Source organism: Myripristis murdjan, chromosome 6, assembly GCF_902150065.1.
Source record: "Myripristis murdjan chromosome 6, fMyrMur1.1, whole genome shotgun sequence".
NCBI lineage: Eukaryota > Metazoa > Chordata > Actinopteri > Holocentriformes > Holocentridae > Myripristis > Myripristis murdjan.
Window position 1 is genome coordinate 27,247,479 of NC_043985.1, and position 27,546 is coordinate 27,275,024.

The following is a 27,546-nucleotide window of genomic DNA, read 5'->3' on the forward strand; positions in this document are numbered from 1 at the left end:
CCAGCTCTGAGACATCTGCTCCACCGCTAACAACGGAGCGCGTCCCCGCGTCTCAGACCTGCGACCGATCCCGTCTCCAGTGGGCCCCCCCTTCTCCTCCCGGCTCCCCCACTTCCCCCAGATTTGTGTGATCTCCACGTTATTTGGGTTGAATTATCGGAAGATCATGAAGACCCCGGCTGCCCGGTTCCTCCACTCTGCGCGGCTGTAGTTGCGTGCGGCCGGAGCGCGTCCCTCTCTCTCTCTCTCTCTCTGTGTCTCTCTCTCTCTCTCTCTCCATCCCTCCTCCGCGTCCGAGGCGAGAACCAGCGACCGAGCGGCCCCGGTGCCATTGAGCAGCACATTTCTTTTTGTCTGTGCCCTCCGCAGGCTGTGGGCTGTGCGGCTTTGCATCCTCTCCTCTGCTCGCCACAATAGGAGAGGGCAACCAAGGGCGAATGAGAAAGAAAAAAACCACAAGATCTCCATTTCTGATGTTTGAAAACATTTGAACTGTCGGACATCTGGGTTTTGGCATCGTTTTTCCAGACGCCTTTCTCTCTCTGATAACATGGAGTCGGTGGAGAAGGAGTGTGGAGCGCTGGGTGGATTATTCCAGGCCATCGTGAACGACATGAAGGTAGCACATCTAAATTGAAGTAGACAGGCTTTTTTTCCTGACCGTTATAGCATGCTGACTGATCAGACGCATATTTATACTGCCTTTGTTTCATTCAGCCGGTCCTCCCCCACTAGAGACAACGCTGCAGGACAAATAGAGAGATGAAACATGTTTCCCTTTGTGTTATTTGCATAATGTGCAGCAGGTCTGTCAGGAGGTTACATTTTTGCTATAATTTGGTCAGTGTGTCAGTGTGTATAAAATAAAATAACAGCTTGCATGCTACGAAGCAGCTGAACATAATATTTATTATGTTAAAAACTCTTGATTTGGCACGGAGGTTGCAACCTCACATAATTAATGTTAATTTTGCTGGTTTACTTGGATATGTGGGGCAAATGAATGACAAAATAACTATCAAAACTGGCACTGATGATTTTGATTTTGTGCATTTGTCAAGCTCTATCGCAGTTGAAATGTGCTGCAGGTTCCACTTGACCCCAAACAACTTGTCCTTTCTTATCCGAGACTCGCGGGGTTTTCTAGACATAAGGTCAAGGATGGAAAGATGCTCGTAAAACTAATAGGACTAACAGGACAAACACCTCCTGGCCTTCACCACCTCAACCTCTCCACTGAACCACGGCTGGGAGAAAATTGATTATTATGCTGCTTTCTAGTGTGTGGCCTTGTGGCAGGGAGTCACTGCTTTGACCAAATGTAGTTTAAATGGATTTGATCCACAGATAAAATATCTTCTAAGTCTGTAGTTAGAACATAGTGATCTTATAGTAATGTAGGGTTAGGGTTTATTGGAGACATTTTGTTTTTGCATTATGTTCTATTTGTGCAAAACATGTTTTGACCCCAGAAGCCTTTATTCTGCCTCATGGCATAGTTTGACATCCTTTCTTGAACAAGAGCTTGATGTCACCCATTCTGTTTAAATGTGTGTGTGTGTGTGTGTGTGTGTGCGTGTGGGTGTGTGGGTGTGTGTAGGGGGAGGGGGTCAAGTCAAGTAAGCTGAACCAGGGTGGTCTGTTGTTCTTCACGACAACAGATGGAAAGTGTGAATGAATCTATCAGCCCTGCTCCAAGCCCACAGTCCTGTCTTGTCAGAGGATGCTCATCCTACAAAGTGTTAATAAGATCATAAGCCAAGCATCAGGCACATCTTTCAACCCTAACAAATTTCTTATTGATCACTTGCTCACAGCAGCATGACGCTATTGGACAGCCTATTTATGGGCCTGGTCAGGCTCTGTGAGAGGCTCAATGAAATCAGCTCTCTGCTATTGGCAGTGGTGGTTTCATATATTTCCTTTTGTGTTGTGGTCGTGCCAGGGGGGAGGGAGACAGACAGGGGCAGGGGCTCTTAGAAAGAGCCTGTCCATGTATTGATAAGCAGTGCAGATGAATGGAGGCAGAAGCCCTTAGTCAGCACAGTGTTGATGTCCACTGTCTGAGACAGACATCTGACCTCATTCCCTCTGCCTGGCTGGACCACGCAAGCCTGTCAGGCCTGCTTTAATGCTCAGGAGCGACCAACAGCTCCTCTTTCTCTGTGTTCTGTGGCTGATGTTGCTGTTCATGTGCATAAGAGTGGACTAATTGTAATGCAGACACTTATACACCTACGTGTACACATGTAGTGCACATAAAGAGCGTAGACTGCTTTGACCTCTTCCACTCTGCCAGACCCAGCAGTGGGTCTGAGATTACAAACGCATGCTGTGCGGCTTTTCTACAAATCCACAGAACTTTATTTAGAATCCTAGTGGAGATCCTAAGGTTTCCAAAGATACCAAATATGTCCTGTTGAATTACAGTGCGATGTGTATAAAATAATGCACATATTTTCTGTTTTTATGTAATAATGCATCGATAAAACAATTCCATCTTGGTTTTGAAGATTTCACTCCATATGAATTCGATATACATTCAATGAAGCATTACAACCAGCAGATATGGAGTACATATGTGCCATTGTGGCAGCAATATGGAAAGCAATATTTTTATTCCTACTATTTAAAGGGACTGTGAAGGAAAATCAGAGTTCAAGGGGTTAATAGACTATTCAAATAAAGTGCAAAGAAAATATCTTGTAAAAGTAGCACCTGTTGGAGTCATATAACTGCATGATGAATTGATGACAGGCAGGAAGAGAAAAAAAAGGAGTAGGAGGTGGTAGCGGAGGCAGATGGTGAGAAGGAGGAAAAAGATCTAGCCAAAGATCTGTCTGGGTTTAATCAGAAATCAGCAATGGACTTGGGCAGTTGGGTAACGCAGAGAGGAGGAAGACTGGCGTTAAACTGGAGGACGGGACTTCAACCTCTGTGCTGGCAGGCAGCCACTCTGCTGAAGTGTCCATGAGCAACGCCGCTACACAGTTACAGCTCCAAGGGTGACGGTTTCATAGCTGACCTTGCACTCTTGCCTCCCTGTGTGTACGTATGTGTGTGTGTTGGATGTCTCTGAGAGAGCCGATGAAGAAGTGAGTGTGGATGAAGGGAGTGGTGTGTGCCTCCTTTCAGCCGGTTCTTTACTTTCCTCCCTCAGCTGTCTTGGCAGCGCATCTCTCCTGCCCTCGGGAGGCACAGGCCACACAAGCTAATTAGCCACCTGTTGGGTGTCCAAGTGAAGACAGCGAGCCTGGGAGCTTCATGGCAAACATTTTGTTAGTGATGATAGCCCTGAATCCCTATCTGAGGGGGAGACTTTATCCGAGAGACGACCCCGAAGCAGGGAGTGATTCGCTGTCATTGCCGTGCTGTTAACTTGGATTTATTACAGGAACGATTAGGAACAAGAGTGTTTGCAGATTTCACATTACTATATTTAGTTAGAATGTGTGGCCTCTTCTGACTCCTTTCCATCAGAGGAGGCACATTTGGGTTATGCCCTTCTTTTGCCTTCTCCTGGGCTCCAGCTTTTGTTCTAATGGGATCAGGCCTGAATGTGTTTTATGTTTTGGCTGCTGCTCTGATAGCCCCAGGCAGCGTGTGATGATCCTTTGGTAAATCTGATCCTGATTCCTCCAAGACCAGCCATGGTACCTGCTGCGTCCACATAAACACACATGCGTCCTCTTTCACAGATTATGCAGGCACAACACTGATGCGTCCACGCTGACACACTCACCAGCCTGCAGCAATTGATGGCAGAAGAGGGAGTTTAAATTGAATGCTGTGGACACAATAATACCACAAATCTACCCTGAAAAACCACTCTGCCCCTCTTTTAGAGAAGTGACAGAATATTAAAGCACATACGCCGAAATGTTAACAACCCCGAGGCTAGAAGCCAAGTTGTTCTTGAGTTTTCCCCAGCTTTATTTGGATTTCACTCTGTGGACTCTGTATCTTATCAGTATAATGTAGAGAGAAAAAGCATGCACTGTGAATAAACTTGACATTGAGGGTTTATCAAGCTGTACAAGAGTCTATTTTGTTGCGCAGAACATCATGTCTTCACAACTGTGTTGGCACACAGTATGTGTGTGAGAGGTTAGTTCTTGTGAAAATGAGTGCCTTTGTATCTGCCATGCATTTGAATGTCCTTGGAGAGATATTTTAAATTTATTTGACTATCTTCTTTCCGTTTCTTTTTCCAGAGCTCCTACCCTGTATGGGAAGACTTCAGTGCCAAGGCCACAAAACTGCACTCTCAACTCAGGTGAGAAGCACGGCACCTTCTTTCAAGAACAATAAATGTTGAACTGTAAACATGAAGTAATAAATTCTTGCCTATGCCATATTTACAGACTTTTTGTACTGTAATGTTGCAATAATTATGAACCAATATTTTTATAGGACCACAATTCTGGCAGCAGTGGCCTTTCTAGATGCCTTTCAGAAGGTGGCAGACATGGCTACCAACTCCAGAGGTAAGGGGAGGCTGTTAAATTAATTCAAGCCCACACACAGCGGGGTTGCACTTGATGAGAAGTGGTTGAAGAAGCAGAAAACTTTGCCAAAACATTTGCCAAGTTTGGTTTGTTGTCCTCATGGTCTGTTGCACACTGAGTATTTTTTTTTTTTGCCTTGCTCAAGCAAACAAAAATCGCTCACTTTGAAGTCTGACTAGTGCAACTCTACAGATAATAAGAAAAAATGTATATTTGCAGTACTGTTTTTTTGTTAAGATTTCTTCAACTGATTTTAGTAGTAATTGGGCGAACGTGTGACTGTCCACGTCACACGGCCTGCAGGACGACTAGTGCACAGAGAGGATAGTGTGAACACGATACCACCTGTTCTATTTCACCTGTGGCAACTGAACTTGCTGCACTGACATGATCTAAGAAAGAAAGTAGGTGAAAGGCAGTGTGGGTGATCTACATGATGTGACCCCACCCCCATCCCTCCACCCCTCCCACCCCCCCTCAGGCACAGTCCTCCCACTTTAAGATGGTCGAAGTGGGGCGTCTCTGGAGGGAGACAGCTCGGAGAAGTGAAAATCTGAGCTTATTGTTTCTTGGGTCCTAATGAGGTCCACTGATCTGCTTTGTCACCGCGCGAGCGGCAGCAGACAATCAGCGAGAGAGGCAGCTGATTAACACAGATTTCAGTGGCGAGTTGATCGTGGAGAGCAGTATGTAGGTCAGAATAACCTGCAAAGCCCCACAGACAACGAGCACGCAAAAGCTGATGACACAGACGCAAACTCACTCACGCATGCACGGAGGCATTCACCGCCAGCATGCACGCGCACTCACACACGCACTTTCTCACACATATGCACACACATGCGTACATACTCAGAGAGCGACAGCTGGTAGCTGGCCACCTGACCTTAGGCCACATGCCAACATGCTCTAAAACAGTTTGCAGTAGTCAAGGCCCTCACTGACCATTTACTGCTGGAGAAAACAACTATCTCTTCAACACAGTGTCCACACATTCTCCGCTTTAAAACCAAATATAGTAGTGTTTTCACTTCCAAAGCCTCTGCAGTTGTGTTAAAATTTTATTGCTTTAGAGATACATCACGTTACCTTAAATGATTCCTGATGCGAGTGCACATGAGCACTGCTAGGCTGAGCAAGATGCAGCTGGATCAGTGCACTGGCTGTGAGCAGCGGGCAGCCTGCTTCAATAAAGCAGAGGTATGGCGTATGCCAGGGCACCGCTTCAAAGGAAAGAGAGTCTTCAACCAAGAGAAGGGAAAACGTGACAGAGTGATTGGAGGATGACGGAGAGAGATAAAGAGAGAGAAGGAGAAGAGCAAATTAGTTTTACAGTTAGAGATGCATAAAATCCCTGTAAGTGTGTCACTCATACACCCACTCACTCCTCCACTCCGCTCCCGGAAACATTAACTGTAGGATTAGAGTCATCGTTCTCAGGCCACCGACCGTATGAGTGACGCAGAAAACAATATGGGACGGCAGATTTTCAGAAGATTAAATGGGAATGTAATGAAACATGGTTTAGACAACTGGATATCGCTCCGTCTTCAGTGTAGCTCAGATTCTGTGCAGAGATAAAGTGCTGATCTAAGTCATTACTGCTATAGTAGAAATTGATCCCGCCCTTATGAAGATGTCTGATAAAAATTTAGCGGATGGGGTACGAGAAAAACTGCCGTTAAGTATTTTTTTCAAACCCTGACCAATTTGTACTCTTGATCCTATTAAGTTCAAGGAATCTGCAAGAAATCATACGTTTTATGGAGTTTTAATCAGCATACCACCTCTATCCCATTTGTCCTCCGAGAGCTCTTTGGATCCCCGTGTAGGCTTCTCCAAACCCCAGCGATTAATTTGGCAGGAGGAATGTCAGCATTTCTTGTAACTGGCTTATGGTGGACTGGGATCACCTTTGAACTTCGAGCTGCATGTTCCATGGAAATAGTTCGGGTCATTTTGCCCCTGCAGCAGCTGAAGCCGTTGCGTGCTCAGGAGTCGGTCAGTACGACAACTGCAAGACTGAAGACGTAAAAGGAGAAGAAGGGAAGAGAGAGAGACGGAGAAAGTGTTAGACGTGGCAGAAAAAAAAAATCGAGCTATGGTTCTAATACATATTGGCATCCAGACGTTCCACCCTTCCCACCACTTGGTTTTACACTTAGCAACTCCTCCGCATGGAAGTGAAATCCTGCGTTAGTGTGGAGGCACTTTTCAGGAAAACAGCGGTGGAGGAATAAAGGACAGGATCGCTCTCTCGGTCTTAAGTGTCTCTATCTCAGTTTCTCTCTCTCTCTCTCTCTCTTGCCCCCCCCCCCCTCTCTCCTTTCTTGTCTGCGTGGGCTTGTCTGCCTGCAGAGAGCGTGTTTGTCTCAGTGTCTGTGCAGCCATATAGGGGTTATTGCACCACATGGGGCAGGCCCTTGGCAAAGCGCAGTTGACCATCACCACTGTCACCCTGATTCGCCTCTCGGTCAGGGACGAGCTGCAGCTGCTGGCACAGCTGGAGGTCTCATCTTCCTCTAATCTACCTCTGACACACACACACTCCCGCCATCATCTCTCAGCTCTCCAAACTGTCTCACACATTCTTATGGCTGTGCACGCTTCCTTGCCAAGGAAAGCAAGAAACCTTTCTGCCCTATTGAGTGCTTCTTGATAGATTCAGTTAGTCGGGGGGGGAGGACCCTGTCGGAAAGAAAGGATTTCATAATTTCCTGGCTATGGATTTTGGTTTTGTTGTTGTTGGGTTTTGTTTTGGTGGGCCGGAGAAGGGAGAGCTAACTATTTATATACACTCCAGCATAATAACTGCATTACAGTCTGTGTACCCACCTCTTTCTCCACCACATACAGTCCACACCCACCTTCTTTCTCTCTTTTTTTTTTTTTTCCCGGTGTTTCTCTCTCTTTCTCTGCATCACAGTCTATCAGTGGGTCTTGGTCCAGGTTCAAGTTTGGGTTCCCAGTCGCCGGTGTTGTCCGTTTTTAGCGTTTATAGGCATGGCGTCAGCGTCTGTGTTTTATGAAGCAGCTGGAGGGGTCGGATGCCAGGGCGCTTTGGCATGTGTCAGACAGCGGTGTTTCTCCAAGCTGTTCTGCATCGCGTTGATGGATCTATGTCTAAAGGCATGTCTGTCTCTGTGAACTGGCGGCCAGCATCTGGGTTCAATAAAGGTCCGCTTACCACAAAGTGTATATTGGACGAATGTATTTAGAGAGTTTAGTCTTAAAAAGATAAATGTTTCATGTTTCATCACCCATCTTTCCTGGGACTATTTGGGGGCCCTGCAGCTCTCTGGAGTATGTTGTTGTTATATTATATTGCTTTTTGGTGTGTTGCTGAGGGCAGTGATCATTAAGTAACAGTCCATACGTAGGCTAACAGAAGATTTATTTTGCAAAATGATAAATACAATAATCCACAGTGGTTGTATGCACAGTTTTAAGGCAGAATAACTGAGAAAGTGCATGAGGGCTTCAAACCTAGTAAAGTAAAAGCCCTTGCAACAGCAGCCGAAGGATAATTCAGGCCTCTAAAACTCGACGGCGGTAATACATTAATAGGCCTAAAAACAACAACAGATTAGCATTAAAAGATTCAGTCAATTTGCCGAAAAGGATATACACACAGATGTTTTTTGTATTGTTTTCATTCTTTTTCTTTGGCAAAGCTGACCCATAAACCTGAGGTCCACGTCTGGGCCGCGCCCCACCAGTTGAGGACCGCTGGTCGAGGCCAGTTTCTTTCATCCACATTAGCTTGTGGTGTGTTGTGTGAAAGGCACTCATATAGTTTTTCCTGATGTGGAGAGTGATGTTTTGTTAAGGTGTTTTGTTGTTGCTAGGCTGGATGAAATGAGGCAATATGTTTTTTTTTTTTTAAAGACTGAATTCCTTTCTCCCGTTTATGGACACGGGTGGATTGGGCTCGCCTATATTCTCGATGTGTAGAGAGGTCAGAGGGCCGGTAGTCCATGGCTAATGGCCCATCAGGGTATGAGATGCAGGCTCCATATTTCGGTGAGTGAGGTGAGTGCAGTGGGGGTGGGTCAGGCCCGGCTGTGGTGGGGGTTGTGATTGCAGTGGGATTTCCACGGCTCTGTGTAGTCCGGCTAGGCAGAGGCGTTTAGCTAATCCTCTTAGGCCCACTCTGCAACACACAGACACAGACTGCCTTCCCTTCCCATCCCTTCCCATCCCTTCCTCTCCTATCAGCCACTCCCAGCTTCAACACTGCGTTCATGCTCTGGGATCTCGGTGCAAGTTTGTGTCCGACACACATTCAGACTCAGACTCCACTGTCTCTCTTCACATCTGGGTGCCAGAGGTAGTAGAGTGTACACACCATTACACACACACACGTAATGTTCCAGTGGATCATTGCATACCGATGCTTACTCACCCTTGCTGTCTGTCTCCCTCTCTGTCTGTCTCTCTGTCTGTTCAACTCAGCATTCATGCATCAGAGGAAAAGGGGGATCATATGAAACCTAACTTTTGATGTCTTTATTTTGAAGTGGCAGACTTAAGTCGCGGCATAAATGAATAAAATCAACTAGTCTTTCTTTCTTTCTTGCTCTTTCGCCGTCCACCTTTGGTCTTTTCATACTCCTACAGTACCTACAGTAGAGCCATAGAGGTGCGCTACTAGATCAGTGTGTCAGCGAAGCCGTAATCTGCTTGGGCGCTGTGCTTCTCTGGGTTGGCAGATGGGGTGGATATTTCTACCCGCCATCTGGACGGCCTGGCATGGGCGAGATGCAGCCGTGGCCCAGTGCAGAGCGAGATCAGGGGATTACTGTTGTCGTCGCTATCCTAGCAGTGCAGCTATTTATGCAGACATGTCAAATAATGAGAGAGCACCCATGTGACTCGCAGTGACATCCACAATCTCCAGCCTCTCATATCTGAGGCTGATATGAGGCTGTATTGTGCGCTGTACAGGGGTGGGGAGGTTAGCTCTGTAATTTCTATGGGTTTGATTTCATAAGACGCTTGTGGATTTAGAGCATGTTTGACACTGGATTATGCGCACATGTATGTTACATGCATACACGGTCACGCGGGGCGCCTTTGATAAATGCGCCGGCCGACGCACTACGGTGTTTTTGCCCCCTCTGCTGTGCCATTACCGCTGATTGTCTGGTGTACTCCGCAGGTTTTGAAGGAGCTCCAGCTTTAAGGTCACCTTAAGTGCAAGCAGAGCCTCTTATGTGTCCTTGAGCTGCACAGCTTGTCTGTCAGTCGGAGCTGAACAGAGCTGTGCGACCGCAGTTCCTCCGCTGCCTCTCTGGATTTCGTGTCTCGGCCTCAAAGCTCGGTGTGGTTGCCCTGCAAATGGATGTTTTCCAGTAATTATTATTACTACATGCAAGAAGTGAAGGGTGATGAGGGGGGGGTGGAAGAAAGATGAGAGGGACAGAAGAAAAGGGGGATCATAATGAGAAGGGATAATAAGGAGAGAAAAACAAATCTGTTGGCTCTGCATAGCGTTGACTCTGTGGGCGAATACCAAACTAAGAAGACAAACATGAGACTTGAGGAGAACACTGTGTTCAGCTATATCCTGAGCAGAGTGGAAGGGAGCTGGAGAGGGGAGGGGAAAAACAGGAGAGGGAGACTCTGATCGAGGAATGCAAGGAGGAGGTCACAGAAGGAGGGAACAAAAGGAAAAACATACATGGCTTCGTTCAGCTTAAGGAGGCTGATTGAAAACGAGTTGACAAATTTTGCCGGGAAGAGAAGCTCACATGACCGGCTTTAATCGCTTCGATTTGATCGCTTTAAACAGTCGCTCAAAGCCCCCTCGACATGAACTCCCATTCATTTTACTTCCTGGAAGACTGGGTTTCTCTCCCTAACTGGTATTCCATTAGTGTACACTGGTGAATAACCCCTCCCCATTTTATTCCCCTATGCCAACATCCTTTTATAACAGGAAACACTTAAAATCAAGGATGTAAGACGCCACGAGTCTTGTAAGTATAACTCTGGCCTCTTTTGACATGGATCTTATATTTCCCTCATTTGCTATCATACCAATGAATTCTCACCAAATGCTTCACTGTAGAGCTACATGTGTTTAATCTGCAAGGCTAAGCGGCTCTCTTAATACCCTCCTTTTGGGCCGGTGGACTCCCCAAAATACTTAAAGTGGGTCTTTTTATGCGTATTGATGCTCACACAGCTCTGTAGCCCGATAGTGAAGCAACTGAAGATGTGTCTGTCAGGTGTGAAGGGAAAAAAATGGGAAAATTGGATCCAGGTCAAAATGGATGGAATTAGATTGAGCCGCAGGACCGAGGTGGACCGGTCACAGATCAGCAGTCCCGTTCAATACCTGAAAGAGAAGAGCCCAGAAAGCCTCGTCCAATTGAATCTCATTGTTTCGTCGGAGAAGTAAAACAATGATTTTTTTTTTTTTTTTTTTTCACAGTCCACCGCCTCTCTCCCCGTCTCCCGCTGTCCGTCTCCGTGTTTGGACATTGGTCACAGCTGGTATGACGTGGAGCGACGGTCGAAGGGGGCCCAGTGTGTTCATTTCACAGCTTTAAGTGCGCCTGTCAGACTCGTGGCTGAACTCCCAGTCACAGAGGAGTTAGGGCCCTTTTCCACTCCAGTGGTACCAACTTTTTGGCACTTCTTTGGCACTGACAAACATGAACTTTGGGATTTTCCACTCGCCAAAAGATCCAGTTCCAGTTGCAGCTGAATTTATGGCCCCCGCTCGGCTTGTTGGACTCACAGGAACTAATAAGACCTTGGGGGGGGCAGCGCTACTACACTGTTTAGGGCTCATTGCTTACACACTTTTGCGCCATTGCAGCGACTGATATTGAGAGCCGGTGACAGCGATTCATGTTGAGGTAGAAGCAATTTGTTACGAGCTTTGAAGCATTTGGAGAAACCGTATGGAGAAAAACATGACAGCGTCCAAGCTCCCATCGGCGTACGATCACAGGATCACGAGATTCAAAAGAAAAGAGATGGAAAGGGAGCTGGACTACGACTGTGCATGCACACAAAATAAATACACATGTAAACCCTGCAAAAAGGATAGATTATAATGAAGTTACTTGCTTCATTAAATCTGCTATGTCTGTTGCCTTTTTCTGTCACAGTTACAGTCATTACTTTTCCTCTGAAACGGGTTGAAACAGCAGTGATTAACATAACTGGATCTCGTTCCCGTTTGCTCCCATTTGGACTTGTTCTTGTTTCCTCTTGTGGAAAAGGCGCTCAGAGGAGCAGTTGCCATGATCAGTTGGCCGACTCTCCAAAGACAACATCACTCCTCCTTCTCTCTGTCTGCCCCGTTTTTGTTCCCGTGTTTCTGCGCTCTGTGATTCTTCGCCCGAACTCGCTTTTTCTCTCTCGCTTTTGTTCTCTCTTTCAGTTTCACCCAGTTTTGATGCTTGTACAACCCCGTCTTGTAAGGTTGTTGTTTTTTTTTCTCTCTCTCTCTCCCCCTCCTCTACCTCTAATAAAACACACATCTGGAGAAGGGGAGGTGTTTATTTTTAGCAGCACTGCTGTCCCTGAACAGGAAGCTCCTTCAACTGTAAATATCGCTTCCTCCTTGCCCTCCTCCTTTAAATTGTATCCCGTCTCCTCTTAATGCACTCCAGAGCCTGTTTATACGACGTGAACACACACCAAGCTCTGTCTGTGGGTGTTTCTGGTGGTGAGGTAAAACTCGCTGTCTGTATTGTCTGGGCAGACAACAATGGGACAAATGTGTGTGTGTGTGTGTGTGTGTGTGTGTGAGAGAGAGAGAGACACGAAGACAATTGATCTCCGGGAAGTTTCCTCTGTCTTTCATTAGTATTGTTTCTGGTGAGAGGATAAGAGACATTCCACATGTGAGGAAGTGACACACACAGGGTTTGAATGCTGTTTTGATTCCTACTGTGGACAACTTCTAGACAACTACACACACACACACACACACACACACACACAAGTCTCCTTAAGCCCAAAGGGTCACAGGAGTCACACTTTCATCCAACTCCTACGTTACAGAACACGTTCAGGTTAAAAATGACAGTTTCACGGATAATGTAGTTATGGAGCCAGAACTAGCAGCATACCTGCAAGAAAAAGAGAAAAGCCTACTGTTAACACCGTGGGTTATTCTTCAACTAAAACACAATTCTTTGTTTTTGTGGCGATTCATTTGCTTTAAAGAGATGGTAAACCCGGTTTCCTCACATTCCCGAGGACTATCTTCATTTTGAGACTTCCTCAAAGTAACAAAATTGAGTTTAATGGGCTGCATTTTCTACGTGATTGCATTTCAACAGGGCTGGGTGGGATTTTTAGGGTGCTGGTGTTGTCTGGACCCCGATAAGACCCACTAACTGTCCAGCAAAATGAAAATATCCCGTTTGCTGGAACTTACTAGCGCTGCAACAAAATGTCTGCAGATGTTTTCCTAGCCAACACTGTAGCTCACTTCCTAAAAACCTACACTTTGGAGGATTGTACGGGTAGAGATGATGTGAGAAAGTCCACAAGTGATGCCATCGCTAGCTAAAGCTCCAATTTAGAGTGAAGTGCTTTGCCAGAACGCTAGATTGGTAAAATAATCCGGGGTAAAATAGTGGATTTATATCCAGGAACGGCACAAAATCTGCGGCGTGCTGGCCCAATGAAAGTAACTGTTACTCACTCGTGTTTGTTGAGGCTGTTGGAAGAGAACAGCTGTGGTTGAAGAGTCAATCAAATTGGGGGTGGGAGGAATTAAAATGAAGGTCACGCTCTGATTGGATCGCCCTCATTCTCACATGTGAAAGTAGCTTGGAGTCACCAGCAAAACGGATCAGCCTCTGCCTATAGAGGACCTAAGACTCAGTTAAGGCTGCTTCATGATGTTTTCTACACCCAGCGATGACAAAATTAAATGAATAAAAAATTGCATATTTTAATTTACTACCTACCTCTAAGGATGTTTATGTTTAGAGCTCCAAATGGTTGATTACATTTGCAAAAATGGAGTGAAGTAAACTGGTACTTTGTGTTATATTGCATAACGAATGCTCTGAAAAGCTTATTTTTCCATTTGCAAATCAAACACATTCTTTAAACTGTACTGACGATATGCTCGCTGTTTGAACTCGGGCTGTTGTTAAAGATTTGCAGACCTTCAGGTAGATCCGTAGCTTTGTTAACAAACTGTTGTTTCAGGCGTACTGCTCTCGTGTCCAGGAGCAACGTCCACACACACACTCACATCTCTCCCCGTCATCGCTGTTATCAACAGAGAAGCCGGTGCTCCCTAACCTGCAGACATGAGAAGCATTTTTTTTTTGTTTTGAATGTTTTGTAGGCTGGCTGCTCCCGCTGCGGCACACCTCCAGAGCTCAGGCTGTGCTTTGAAGTAAATGTTTGATGATGTGAACATGTGATATTTCATCAAGTTTTGAGCTCAGTGTATTTGCTCCTCTGGTACCTGAACAAAATCAATGAAGCAAATGAAATGAAAGCGGTTTTGCCTCATACAGTCTTAATATTGAGAAGAACAAACAAAAAAACAAAACAAAACAAAACAAAAAAAACAGTTCACAGGATGTTTTGTTTCCTAGGAACTGCCAAACACAACCTTCAAAATTTACTGTGGCAAATTTGTACACACTCGGGTTCGACTAATGTGGGTTCTTTAAGGTCTGATTTATTGGTCTGATTTTTTTTTTTTTTTTTTTTTAAACCGAATCTGCCAAAAGCTGATATTACGTGCCAATATTGAAATTTTTAAATTAGAAAATTGTTATGCCAAAAATCCGAAATAAACCAAATGAACAAAATGACATGTTAAATACAAAATAAAAAAGATACAAGGGATACTGTCAAACCAAGTTAAAGCTATCATTAAAAAACAAGGGTTATCAAACAACCTCTTGCATCACGGAGAGCAAAGACGTGGACGCACTAATATCTGATCTAAGTCGGCTAAAATGATAAATCGGTCTGACCCCCGGTTCACACATTCCCAGGGATCGCGCCTGGCAGCCCGAGTTGCACCTGCATCAGTCGGCCGGCGCTTCCTCTGTCCCTTCACTGGCCGAGAACATCCGCGGCAGCCAGCTCCTCCGCAGTGTGTGCCCCCTTTCATCCCCTCCAATCCTCTCCTCCCTTCCCATCCCCAGCCTCTTTCATCCATCATTGGCCTCTGCTGTGTCCCTGCCAGTTCACATTCTCAAGCACTTAAAAGGGGTGAGAGAGGGTAAAGGCGGGAGGCTTAACAGTTCGTGCCAGCCGCGGTCAGTTTCGCAGCCAAGGTGCCAGTGTGAGGAATGGCTGTTGTCTTACGGATGATGGAATTTCCTTCGCTAAGCGGCGGCCGTATAAGAGCTCAGCACATCGGGGGACTTCATATTCCTGGAACTGCAACGGCGAGGATGTTCTGTACCTTACTGCGCAACAGCCCACATAAACATGCTTTATTGACACAGGAAGCAGAGAGAGAGAGCGAGAGAAAGAGAGGGAGAGGGAGCACCCACCGGACCTCAGGGGAACCTTAACACCAGGACTAGATTTAACCTCTAAATCGGTCTAATTCCCGCGCCGCCCCGATTGAAGCTGGTTCTCATTCCGGCTTAGTAGTCTGAGCGCTAAGGAAATCAGAGCCGAGCAGCGGGGTTTAGATGCTGAAAGAGAGAGACGGTTAAGCCAAGCTCCCATGTTGAAGACATCAGGGAAGGAGGCCCCTGGCAGTTAGACTGCAGCTCCTGGCTCCCGGCTCCTGGCAGGAGAGCCCCCTATAAAGCAGGCCTATTAAAATGCTCCCCCATCCCCTGAGGAATCAGGGCAGTTAATCAGAACCAGAGCTGTGGATGGAACCACTCGCTAAATGCTTTGACCGCACTACACTGGTTCTGGATAGTTGGGGCTCAGAGTTCCCACCAGTACCCACTAGTGAAGCTTGAACTTCCCACTGCTGACGCTAAAGAGCAAGATCTGGTGGCCAGTCAGATTTATGTGCTTCACGTACATCGAAATAGGCACCATCTGCCTCCGAAACATATGCAGCAGTCGTGCTGTAATCTTCCACACACTGGGCTCCCATTTGTTTAATCCGTGCCTTAAGATGTACTGCGGAGTTGCATAACATCGCTCTCTCACTCTGGTCTGCGTTCTGGCTCCATTCATGTGAATGTGTGTGGGTGTCTGCTGTAAAGCCGGCCCCGCTCCCCCTGCACCCCCAGGGGTCCAGGTCTGCTAAATAATAACTTTCCCAGCTCCTACTCACTTCCAGCCAGGGTCCAAGCTGCAAGTGAGTCAGGTGCTCCGAGTCTTTCCCTCCCACACAGACATAACAGGGAGAGAGGAGAAACATAGATAGATAGATAGATAGATAGATAGATAGATAGATAGATACTTTAAGTTCCAAGATCAAGTTTATAGTGTATAGTGCTTTGAAGACAAACCACATTTGTTTGAAAGTGCTTTAAAATGAAAAAAAGAAGGAATTAAAACACTAGGGAATAGATATTCACGAACATCATAGTACAGCTCATGGAAACAGTAAAAAAACAGAAGAGATGTAACAGAAGAGATAACACAACATCACAGAAAAGCACAACATAAAACAGATACAGATGATAACCATTAAAGTTGAAGATGGATGGATCCACTGAATCTTAAGCAGTCAGGCTGGCTTTATGTTTACTTTGTGTTACTTTTGGTTAATTATCTGTGATTCCTGTCATCTTCCCAGCTTTGCTCGTGTATTTTTTGACGCACGCCTGTGTGTGTGTGACGCACGCCTCCGTGTGTGAGCACAGGGGTGCTGTGGGAGCGAATCACCATGTCCCTGTCCGTCCGGTCAGGGCCAGAGGCCAGCGAGGCTCCTGGACACGGGCAGGAAGCCCCTGGACCTCCCCAGGATGTAGCTGTCAGCTGATCCCCTCTGGGAGGGGAAGGAGAGGAGCAGGAGACGGGAGGGGAGGCTCGAGGAGGGAGAGGAAGGGAAATTGGCAGGTGTGGATGGGAGAGCAGAGTGGGGGTTGGGGGCTGGCTGTCGGTGACATTGGGAAGGTCTGTTATAGAGATAAAAGAGCCCACACTACTCCCTCTCTCCCTCCATCCTGCCCACTTACCCTCCAAGAGCTGATTTGCAGCTGTGGTTGCCTCTTGTAATGCTTTTAAGAGGAGAAAGGCGAAACGGAGAGATGCATAACCTGTGCACACGTGTCCTGCGCGTGTGTGTGTTTTTCCACGTCAGTTTCTCCGTGTGCTTGTCTGCGTATGTCATTGGTTTTCTGCATGTGCGTTAATACAGAAATATGACAGATACTCCTGACACACAAGCTCCTTTGAAGATGGACACTTGTGTTGCTATTAATAATAACAGGAGCTCGGTGGATGGGTTCCACATGTCAGCTGAAATGGCAATCACTTCCTGCTGGTTTCAACGCCTGCATGTGATACAGCTGGATGACCTTTCCCCTGTACCCCCCTCTGTCACTTGGGAAAGCAGCAACAACACACACACACACACACACACGTTATTCTACATCTGCCCAGCCAACACTGGTGTCTCAGTGAGAAGGAGAGCAGACTCTGTGCTGATTGCCTTTGAACTGGTCCAGCCGGCACTGAAGTTGACAGCTAAGGGAATACACTACGGAGTGAAATGGTCTTTGTCTCGCAACGTGATGTGATATTGACTGCAAGTCGCTAACCTAGTTTCTTTGTGCGATAAATGGAGTAGAGCGCAGATCTCACCGGACAACCATCCGCAGCATTCCTCAGACAGTGTCTGATTTCATTCCTGCCACATTAGCAGTGTTTTTCTATCGCTACTGTGTCTGTCTCTTTCTCCCTCACTCTGTCTCTCTCTCTCTCTTTCAATCCCTCTGCCTGTTTTAGCATGGAAGGTCAGAGCCAGTCTCTCTCTCTTTCTCTCTCCCTCTCTCTCTCTGTCTTTCAGTCCCCGCTTGTATGAATGGTGTTTAGGAAACAGAGAGAACAGGAAAGGCAGAGCAGGCAGGGAAGAATAGAGGGATATCCCCTTACAGGGTTCCCTCCTTTTTCCTCCAGGATAGAGGGGGTGAGAACTTCGGAAAGGGTGGGGGTGGGTAAATCGCACCACCTGTCCACACACACTTACATGCACATGCACGAGGCCTACACACACACACACATGCACACACAAACAAACAGTCCCAAACACAACTGTGCATGCCTCTCCTCTCTGTGAGGTCTGATGTGCTCTCTTGCTCCCTCTCTCTGTGTGTTTGTGGGTTTCTCTCTCTCTCTCTCTCTCTCTCTCTCTCTCTCTCTCTCTGTGTGTGTGTGTGTGTGTATGTACATGTGTGTTGAGGGACCCTCAGATTAGCCCTATGTGGCCCAGATTACAACAGGATCAGTGCTGCCACATATTACACTGGCCTGCGAACCATCAGCGAGACAGTGGGCCGTGGCCAGGCTGGGCTTTAGGGCTTAAGACCCCATTTAATTACACTTCAGCAGAGAGGAAAAGTACAGTAACAAAGTCACACAAGCTGTTATTTACTACACTGGGGCAAGAATCGTGCATGCAATCTGTAAGGGTCAAACTTTTGTGGGTGAAGAGCATGTTTTGTCAGGGGGAGTATGAGGATGTCGCTCGCGGGCGATTTGTCAGGTTTACATGACAAACAAATGTGACATTTGTGAGTTTTTTGGCTTCGCCGTCACCACTTGTCCATCTAGTGGCTGCTGCTGGAACTCCCTCCCCGGTGTGGAAAGACGCTCTGATGAATCCGTCTGACAGGAGTGAATTAGGCCTTTCAAAACATGGTCTCCTGATTTGTTTTGCCTCGTCTTGGAGAGCCGTGTTTCGTCGGGCCAAGAGGATTATCTGTCATTTTTAATGCCAAGCGTTTATGTCACATCTGACAGTTTCTTTGTTTCTTTTTCTGTATTGTCTTTCAAGGTGCCACCAGGGACATTGGCTCAGCTCTGACGAGGATGTGCATGCGACACCGCAGCATTGAGACAAAATTACGCCATTTCACCAAGTAAGTGGTTGCTGCTATTTTCCTGTGCTGCAGTTTTCTCTCTTCCCGTGCCTTCATGGGATTATTTTGTTGCAGGTCTAGTATCAGTCTCTGGTGACCTTCCTCTCTCTCTCTCTGCCTGTTTTCAATGGTGTGTTTTTGTGCTATAGGTATAAAGCAATTACTTATGCCTCTCATGCTCTGACTCACCGCTCTCATGTTTCCTCTCCTCTCCGGTACAGCGCTCTTATGGAAGGACTCGTTACGCCGCTGCAGGACAGGATAGAGGAATGGAAGAAGACAGCTAATCAGCTCGACAAAGACCATGCCAAAGGTGAACAACCGGGAAACACAAGCTCACAGAAATCTATGAGCTCCGGATGAAATACTCGCTCTCGCGGATTCCAGCTGTAAATGAAATGTTACTTTTTCACCACTTGGACAGAACTGAAATTGAAACCCGCATGGTTTTTGCCCCTCCACAGAATACAAGCGGTCTCGTCAGGAAATCAAACGGAAGTCGTCGGACACCATGAAACTGCAGAAAAAAGCCAGAAAAGGTGAGGGGAAAAAAAAAAATCATCGGTCACAAAGAACCATGATGAAAGAACCGTGACTTTATTTACCTCATAGTTCTATAGAGACTTAGGGGCTGATGTGCATAAACTACTGCTTCCCTTCTCTGTACTGGTGGTTTGATATTAGATGGCGCCATCTAGTGTCCAGAAGCATAAATATGACGACTCGGTTGACTCAAGCCGACTGGCCCAGCGTCACACGGACAGTTTTATCAACTTTGCATGATTTATCACCTTCTACTGTACACGTCAAACTAAATTATCTCTTTCCTTGGCTACGCTTGCGTCAGCCCCCTATCACATTGGTTTGTCTACCAAGCTCTTGTTTCCGTACAAGACTGACACCAGTGCTGCGGGTTAATCAAACATGCAGTGTGCCCTTATTTGATACCGCTAACATTGCCTCTCTTTCTGTTTCTCTCATACTCCTCCCCCCTGCCTATCCCCGCTACCCCTCTTCTTTTGTGTCTTTCTGGCTATTTCCATGGCTGTAGAGCTCCTAGGTATGTGTGCTGCGGAGGGTAAATGAGACGTGACCTGCATGAGATATTTCACAAAGGCATCTTGTTCATCACTGCCACAGTGTTTTAGAGCAGTGAAGAGTTGTGTGTCTTTAGAGCTCCTTCTCTATTTTTTTTTTTCGTCTTTCCTCATTCATCATCGAGTTTCATTTCAGCCCTCTTGAAAGTCTCCTGGTGTTCTGTAGTAGTCGTAATAGCTTGTACCTAATCACATCCATTTCAGGACTACCAAGTCACCAACAGCTGCCGTGCATCATCTCACCATCTCAGTCGAATAGTTAGCAATGACATGTTTCCGGCCTCTTCTCATTCCCATGTGCTTGTTGTTGAACCATGAACGTGTCGGACTGTCATGTTTGTCCGTTGTTTGACCAGCAGTTTATCACAGTGAGTGTCCTAATCATCTGTCTCTTTTGTTTTTCTTTCTGTCTTCCCGCACTGCAACACTTTTCCTCCCTCGCGTCTTTCCTGTTCCTCATGCTCCCCTCGTTAAACACTCAAACCCTCCGATTTACAACCCCTTCTGTGTCCCCACTCCCACCCCTACCCCGACTCCTTTCTTGCTCACCCCGTCTTCCACCATGACTCTTGCATCCTCTAGGTCGGGGTAACCTGCGCCCCCAGCTGGACAGTGCCATGCAGGACGTGAGTGACTTGTACCTGCTGATGGAGGAGACCGAGAGGCAGGCGGTGCGCAGAGCCCTCCTGGAAGAGAGGGGGCGCTACTGCACATTCATCAACCTACTGTCGCCTGTGGTGGTGAGAGACATCGCCTGAGGATTTCATATCTCTTTTGTTTTCATATCCAGCCACAGTTATAGATCTAAAGAAGCTGTATGAAAACTATTGATTTTCAACAATTTTCATGTTGTTGATTTGGTAGTTGTTAATCTTTTTTTTCCTCTCCAGAATGGGGAGATTGCCATGCTGGGAGAGGTAACACACTTGCAGGCCATCGTTGATGACCTCACTGTGCTGACTGAAGACCCGCACAAGCTGCCTCCAGCCAGCGAGCAGGTAACAAAGATGTAACACCCTCTCACACAGTCAAATTCAGCGGCTGGTGTGTATTTATGCACCAGGCCGTGTTCTACCACTGCTCTAGTTTCTTTCATCATTTAATTAAATGAATGAGTGAATGAATAAAAATGTTCTTGGCCCCAAGGGGAATTGGCTTTGCACAGTGAGCCACATAAAAAAAAAACCATAAGAACATTAGCCACATTAAAACATTAAATATGAGCACCAGATATATTTATGTTAAAATCATTAAAAAACATCAAACTGATTTAACATCAAAGCATGAAAAACATAAATTGCATCACCTAATAAGTGCAGCATCTAGTGCTAAGTGTGTCAGTATTTTGCTCGAAATTTATTGAGCAGCTGATGAATGAGGTCAGGCCTCGTTTTGTCTGTGTTTGTCGGCGTGTCGTACCTCAGTATTTCCTGTGTGCTCCTGCAGACCTCAGTGCTCTCTCACCAGCAGCAATACGGAGATTTCACCAACATTAGCCACAGTCACACCTGCCATTTCAATGCTGCTTTTGAGATCTAATTGCAAGGGGAAAATGTTATGAGATGACTTTGGTGCACGTCCACAGTTTGGCATAGAGCTACATGCACATCAGGCTCACAGCTTCATCTTCTTTAGCTGTGTGCCTTAACCTGTCCTGCTTGTTCTTTCCTCCTTTTTGCACATTATTACTGTTTTTGTCCATTTTTTTTATCTTGACTATAAGATCCAGTGCTAAAACGAGCAAAGTCCAGGTTTTAGCCGTCCAGATCTGCCACTTAATCTGCTCTAACACTCCTCTTTTGAAACAGCGGGTGTAATGAGAGATGTTTATGGTAATCCACTCAATTATGGACCTTGTTTTCTTCCCACTTGTCAATCCCCATCCCTCACAAAAGCGATGCTCTTGCAATTGAAAGCAGTTGCTCACGTATCATCGCCATGTGTTCACGTGTCACCCCAGGTGATCCGGGACCTGAAGGGCTCCGACTACAGCTGGTCCTACCAGACGCCGCCCTCCTCCCCCAGCAGTACTGGATCCAGGAAGAGCAGCATGTGCAGGTATACCCCCTCACACACATTTTTACAGTGATGGGAGTAACAGCGTTATAAATAAATGGCATTACTAACGGCATTACTTTTATCAGTAACGAGTAATCAAAGAAATTACTGTTTCCACCGTTACCGTTACTGACAATAAAATGCGTCGTTACTAGCCGTTACTTACTACTAATACTTATTATTATTATTTTATTATCCTATTCGAAAAATGTGCATCTTGTGGAGAAAAAGCGGTGTGTCAATTTTGAAACCGGTCGGACTTTGCAATTTTTCGTAACTTATCAACATGCATGGAGAATGACTGAGCACAAATTACAAGAAGTACATGTGTTCCCCAACAGCAGAGCGGATAGTATCTCCGCCTGCCATACAGAAGACCGGGGGTTCAATTCCCCACCCGGACAAGCTGGCATCACTGCTTTAAACTATAACGAATTCCTTTTTCAAAGTAACGTGCCCAACACTGACAATGATAGATGAAATTTGACAGCAATGTCCACACTGCAACAGCAACGCAAACATATGTGCATTAATAAGAGGATTTAAGAAAAGAAAAAAAGTAATCGTAAAAATTACTTTCCCCAGTAACTGAATTACTCTTCTGCAGCAGTAGATAGATAGATAGATATACTTTATTGATCCCAACCAGGGAAATTCTGGTGTTCCAGCAGCAACAGTAGAACATACAATAAAGTTAAATAAAAAAGAATAAAGGCTAAATATATACAATAAAGACTATAAAGACTAAAAACTAAAATGTACAATAAGGGCTAACCTAAGGAAAAGAGATATGAGATGTGAAATATACAGATGGTAATGAATATGACAATATACAGATGGTAGGTGGCAGTACAGAAATTACAATAGAAAAATACAAAAAACTAAGACCCACACAGGAGCTGCTGCAACAGGCTGCCACCTCGCACGGCGCCAGCATTGAAAGCATAATTGAGTAGTAATCAAAATTACTTTTTTACAGAAGTAATTAGTAATTGAAACTTATTAGTTTTGTGAGTAATTGGTCCCAACACTGCATTTTTACGCTTCAGGGTCTTGTGTTATCGCTGTAGCGCGACACATTAACTGATCCTGAAATGAGATGAAACAGAGGAGGCATGAATAAAAATTTGGCATCCCTGTTTGATGTTTCACCTGCAATATTTTGGTGATGTGATATTCTCCCAACAGTCTTCTCCAGATGCCCTCTGCCGGCGCCCATCGTCTCAGCAGCGTCTCCTCGCATGACTCAGGCTTCATCTCCCAGGATGCCAACACACACTCCAAGCCCCCCTCACCCATGCCATCTGACATCACCAGCCAGGTAGCAGTCTCAGCATGAAAATTTGAGTTCCATCTTTAATCAGGACACAGAGAACGCCTTTATCGTGGCAAAAACCTAAAAGCTGACTCATTCAATCCCTAGATCCCTCAGCCAATAACAGTGCGAGGCAGAGGAGCACAACAACAACAGCACACTGCTTTCTTGTCAGAGATCAAATTCTTTTTTAACTAAAAACCCTCCCCATCTGGCCAACCTGAGTGACTATATCATATATTTTTTTTCCTTTTTCATTTCAGACAGAGACTCATAGGCTCTTCGGGGAGCTAGCTACCCAGACTCAAACAGAGCTCTTAGTTTTTGAATTAACTGCTGCAATAGAGCCTTATCAGCTCTGAATGTTGGATTTTCATCACACAGGAATGATGAAGTTATTCTACTCTGACTGTCTGAAAGGTTTGCAGTATGTGCATACACCAACTGATGCAATGTTCTATCCTGAATAAATGATCTTACAGGCTACTTTATTTTCTATCCAGTCTATAGTCTGTAGATCCCCACAGACAAAAAAAAAAAAAAAAAAAAAAAAAAAAAAAAAACCTCCTACTTCCAAAACCACATTACCCTCCTCTCCAGCTCTCACTCCCTTTTCTATGCATTTCTCATTTCTCACGCCTTCTTCCTCTCTCACTCTCTATCCATTTCTCATTCCCTTCCGCTCTGATTTTCCATCTTCCACTTTCCTGCAGAAATCAACAAGCTCAGCCTCCTCTGAGGCATCAGAAACCTGCCAGTCTGTCAGCGAGTGCAGCTCTCCCACAGCGGTTAGTACTGCATGCACACTCATCTCACAGAGCTACGTGCTGCTTTGCTGGACACAGAAATATACGCATATACACATGCATACATACACACACACATACACACACACACATGCTCACACAAACTAGTGAAACTCACCCATTTTTATCTATAGCTTAAGGAGGCCCATGGGCCCCTCTTGACAACCGCAGTACGGTTTGACGAGGGCTGTTCATGGATGTTGAGCACTCTGACTCAAACTTGTCTGTCCGTTCCGCAGTTTGGCTCATGCTCATCCTTCGGTACCTTCCGCCCTGCTTTCTCTCACACTGGCACCATCAGGCCTCTCTCTGTCATACTTCCTGCGTCCCCCACATTTAACCACTCCCCTGGATCCAACACCCCCTCACCCACATCAAAGGTTCCTAGCTGGAAGGTTTGTTTTCATTTGCAATTTTACGTTTGGGTTTTCTCTTTTAAAGTCTTCTCTTTTTTTGCTTCCTTGCCTCTTGGTTTTTAATGCTTCTCATGCATATCGAGCAATGTATAGACTATTAACCTCACGATTACCATTTGCTGTTGCCCATGAAGCTCAGTTTGCAAATCTTTCCTTGCAAAGATGTGCTAAACTGAGATGGCTTAACCCATTTGTAATACTGTAGTCTGCTCATACAATGCAGCATCTAACCAGTTCATGAGCCAAATGAACAGTTTCCATTTTGCAACAAATGGAAGACTGAATGACTGCCGGATGGTAGACAAGTCCTCTGCTTGGAGATGCTCTGCAGGGAGACGGTCTCATTGTTACGTCTGATGCCACAGGACTGGGCCAAATCGAGTTCCTATGAGCCGTCATTGGCCACCACTCTGCAGCGTAGACGGGAATCTCTTGACAGGATGAGAGAACAGGAGGCTCCACCCAGCCCACAGGGGTATTCTGGGATGCATCCGGATGATCCACATCGGTCCAGGATTGCCCCGGGAGCCATTGCAGCCAAAGTAAGGAGGACTCAGAGAACAACAGTATAATGCCTTGGGAATTGTGCTGTAGTGGATGGTGCATGTAAATTTGCTAATCTGCATTTCTTGTGTCTCATGCTTGGCTGCGTCTATGTGTGTGGCATGTGTATTTTTGTACCTCTGTGCATATGTGTGTTTATGTGTGTGTTCCAGCATGGTGAGCCCCTCTCTCCTGCAGCCAGCACACTGGCCATGGTTTTGACCCGCGGTCTGAGTATGGAGCAGCAGAAGAGCAGCAGAGATTCACTGCAGTACTCCAGTGGCTACAGCACCCAGACCAACACCCCATCCTGCTCCGAGGACACCATCCCCTCACAAGGTACCCCTGCCTGTGGGACTGCCATACAGTCCCTGTGGCTAAAGCATATACCGTGTGTGAGAATATTAATGATTTCTTTTAGCTGAATGTTAAAATATGAATTGTAATTTATATGGACACATTTTTTTTTCTAATGTCCTTCAAATGAAAGTCTGTAGTCATGATTTGGAAACTGCAGGACTCATTAAATAGTGCTACTTGGCCATATACATATCAAAGTGTGTGGATATGGATGTAGGTAGGCCTGCTGTGTCTTTGCTATTATGTGTCGTGCTTGTTTTTTTTTTTTTTTTTTCTTCCTGGCTTTGTTTTATGACTTTGTTCTGACTTATTGTTGGCCAGTTATATCTACGTAGGATTTTTTGTCCCTTGAGTCCTTTTAGACATGTTTGTGATGAAGGGTTATATATATGGAGATTAATTTGAACTTGAAATTAAATTGTAATATTTGGTGGCTGTTCCAGTGGCTCAATAATTGTAGTGCACAACATTAAGACTAAGTCCTTCTTGCAGCAGCCTGGGCCCTTTGGGGTGTATACAGTCTTGTTCCTCTCTGCCCTGAAATGCCATTTGGTTTCACTGCAGTGACTTCATATTATATACTATAAAGTAAACTTGTAAAAAAGTCCTTCAAATGTTCAAAGCATTATTGTCATGATTGCTTTTTATGGAATAGCAGAAGATACTGGATACTTATCACATCTCATTATTTTCAGGTTCTGATTATGAGTGCTACTCTCTCAACGGAGACGCTGACAGCGAAGGGCAGGCAGACTTCGACAAGTCCTCCACGATCCCACGCCACAGCAACATCGCCCAGAACTACCGCCGCATGATCCAAACCAAGAGGCCTGCTAGCACCGCAGGCCTGCCTGCTGGTAAGACTCCTCAGGGAACTACAAATGGCGCAGGGGGAGGAGGCTCAGGAGCCATTGCCTCTGGGACTGCGACCATTCGCCGGACACCATCCTCCAAAACGGGGGTGAGACGCACCCCATCTACATCTGGCCCCATCCCCATCCGCCCCCCCATTGTTCCAGTTAAGACCCCCACAGTCCCAGATTCTCCGGGGTACAGCCCGGCCCAGCAGTGCTCAGGCAGTGAGGAGTTTCTGTACGGCGACGACATGACAACTGGTGACTACATGAGGGCTTCTCCCAAGCGGCTGAGCCTGCCTGACACGGCTTGGGGCTCCGACAGGACCGTTTATGCTGAGCAGCCCCCTGGCATGGCTGCCCACGCTCCTGAGGAAGACCCTCTGCTCGCTGCCAACCGCCATAGCCTGGTGGAGAAGATAGGGGAGCTGGCAGCCAGTGCCCATGCTCTGGGTGAGGGTCAGTTCCCCTTCCCCAGTTCACTGCCCGGTGATCAAGTTCAGTCCGGCCGCTCTGTGCCCCTGGAGCCGCCCTCTGCAGCCCTGGGAGACGTGGATGTGCTGGTGTCTATACGCCGTGGGGTGAGGCTCCGCAAGGCAGTGACTGACGACAGGTCGGCGCCCAGGATCCTGCGGTAGCTGGCGTGAGAAGACGACTGTGGTGCAGCAACTGTGGTGTCCTTATTAACAAACTGAAGCTACATAATGAAATGCAACAGCACTCATGTAATACATGAACAGAGACTCAGTGACTGAGTGGACTTCATATGCGGTGAATGAAGGCCAGTTGATAGAGGAAATGTACAGAGGATGAAAATGAATGACCATGGACAATGTCATGTCATGTCATGTCATGTATGTATGTATTGTGTACGTACGAAGTACCCATATTTTTGGTTGTATTATTCTTTTATTTGTCTGTGGGCTTTGTGGCTGTGCTTCTCTGTTCCCTCAGCCGAGGTTGTCCCTTTAGACCCAGTGACCAGAAAATCACTACTGTAGGGATTGAGTGCTCTGTGTCTTTATTCTTCCTCTTATGATTCTTATTGTGCATTTCTTAATTAACACAGCCACCTGTCAGTGGGAAGTGATGGGCTGAAGTGCTCTGTGAGCCAGTCTGCGTGTTGTGTTTCATCATTGCTGTACATGTACCGTATTACTGTTTTGTTTCATAAGCTGAACACCAACTGTTTAAGTCGTGTAAAATAGGAGCAATATGGCAGTGTTTTTATTGCCGTACTGTACTGTCAATATATTCTGCAATTAAACAGGCTTTTTACTGTAAAATGACTGGACTGTCACTGTTAAAATGTATTACACAATTTGCCAACAATGTATTTGCCTTGTAATAGCATGACAGCACTGTGAAGTATATTGTAACTTTCGTAGATCATTGCTGACATTCACTTCGCATTACGGTTATTAATAGTTATTGACTAAAAAAAGTTTTAGGAGGAACATTTCAATTGAATTCCAAGTAGTTTCCCCACAGAATTAGACGCTGTTGGTGTCATTTCCATGCCTATCGTTTCAGACACAATTTGTGTTAGATTAAGTGTGTGGGCTCGTTTACTTATTTATTTT

The 27,546-nt window shown here is 45.9% G+C and overlaps 1 protein-coding gene across 4 annotated transcripts; it reads left to right on the plus strand.

Moving 5' to 3' along the window:
• Positions 1 to 27,233, plus strand: mtss1la (MTSS I-BAR domain containing 2a). 4 transcript variants are annotated; one of them, XM_030054472.1, is made up of 16 exons: positions 1 to 619; positions 4,215 to 4,276; positions 4,414 to 4,487; positions 18,430 to 18,514; positions 18,736 to 18,827; positions 18,979 to 19,053; positions 19,566 to 19,574; positions 20,194 to 20,351; positions 20,502 to 20,609; positions 21,572 to 21,669; positions 22,858 to 22,990; positions 23,698 to 23,772; positions 24,030 to 24,185; positions 24,572 to 24,748; positions 24,923 to 25,088; positions 25,805 to 27,233. In XM_030054472.1, exons 1-16 carry the CDS (start codon positions 551 to 553, stop codon positions 26,599 to 26,601), a joined length of 2,334 nt encoding a protein of 777 aa, XP_029910332.1. In that variant the 5' UTR covers positions 1 to 550; the 3' UTR covers positions 26,602 to 27,233. The 4 variants fall into 4 exon arrangements, with proteins under 4 accessions (XP_029910332.1, XP_029910334.1, XP_029910333.1 ...); XM_030054474.1 differs by lacking the exon at positions 24,030 to 24,185 and having other exon boundaries at positions 2 to 619; XM_030054473.1 differs by lacking the exon at positions 19,566 to 19,574 and having other exon boundaries at positions 2 to 619.
• The last annotated feature ends 313 nt before the right edge of the window (positions 27,234 to 27,546 follow it).

Coding starts and splice junctions, on each gene's coding strand:
- mtss1la (XM_030054472.1), top strand. CDS start 551: ATGGAGTCGGTGGAGAAGGAGTGTGGAGCGCTGGGTGGATTATTCCAG. Junction 4,277..4,413: donor AAACTGCACTCTCAACTCAG/GTGAGAAGCACG, acceptor ATATTTTTATAG/GACCACAATTCTGGCAGCAG. Junction 4,488..18,429: donor CATGGCTACCAACTCCAGAG/GTAAGGGGAGGC, acceptor TTGTCTTTCAAG/GTGCCACCAGGGACATTGGC.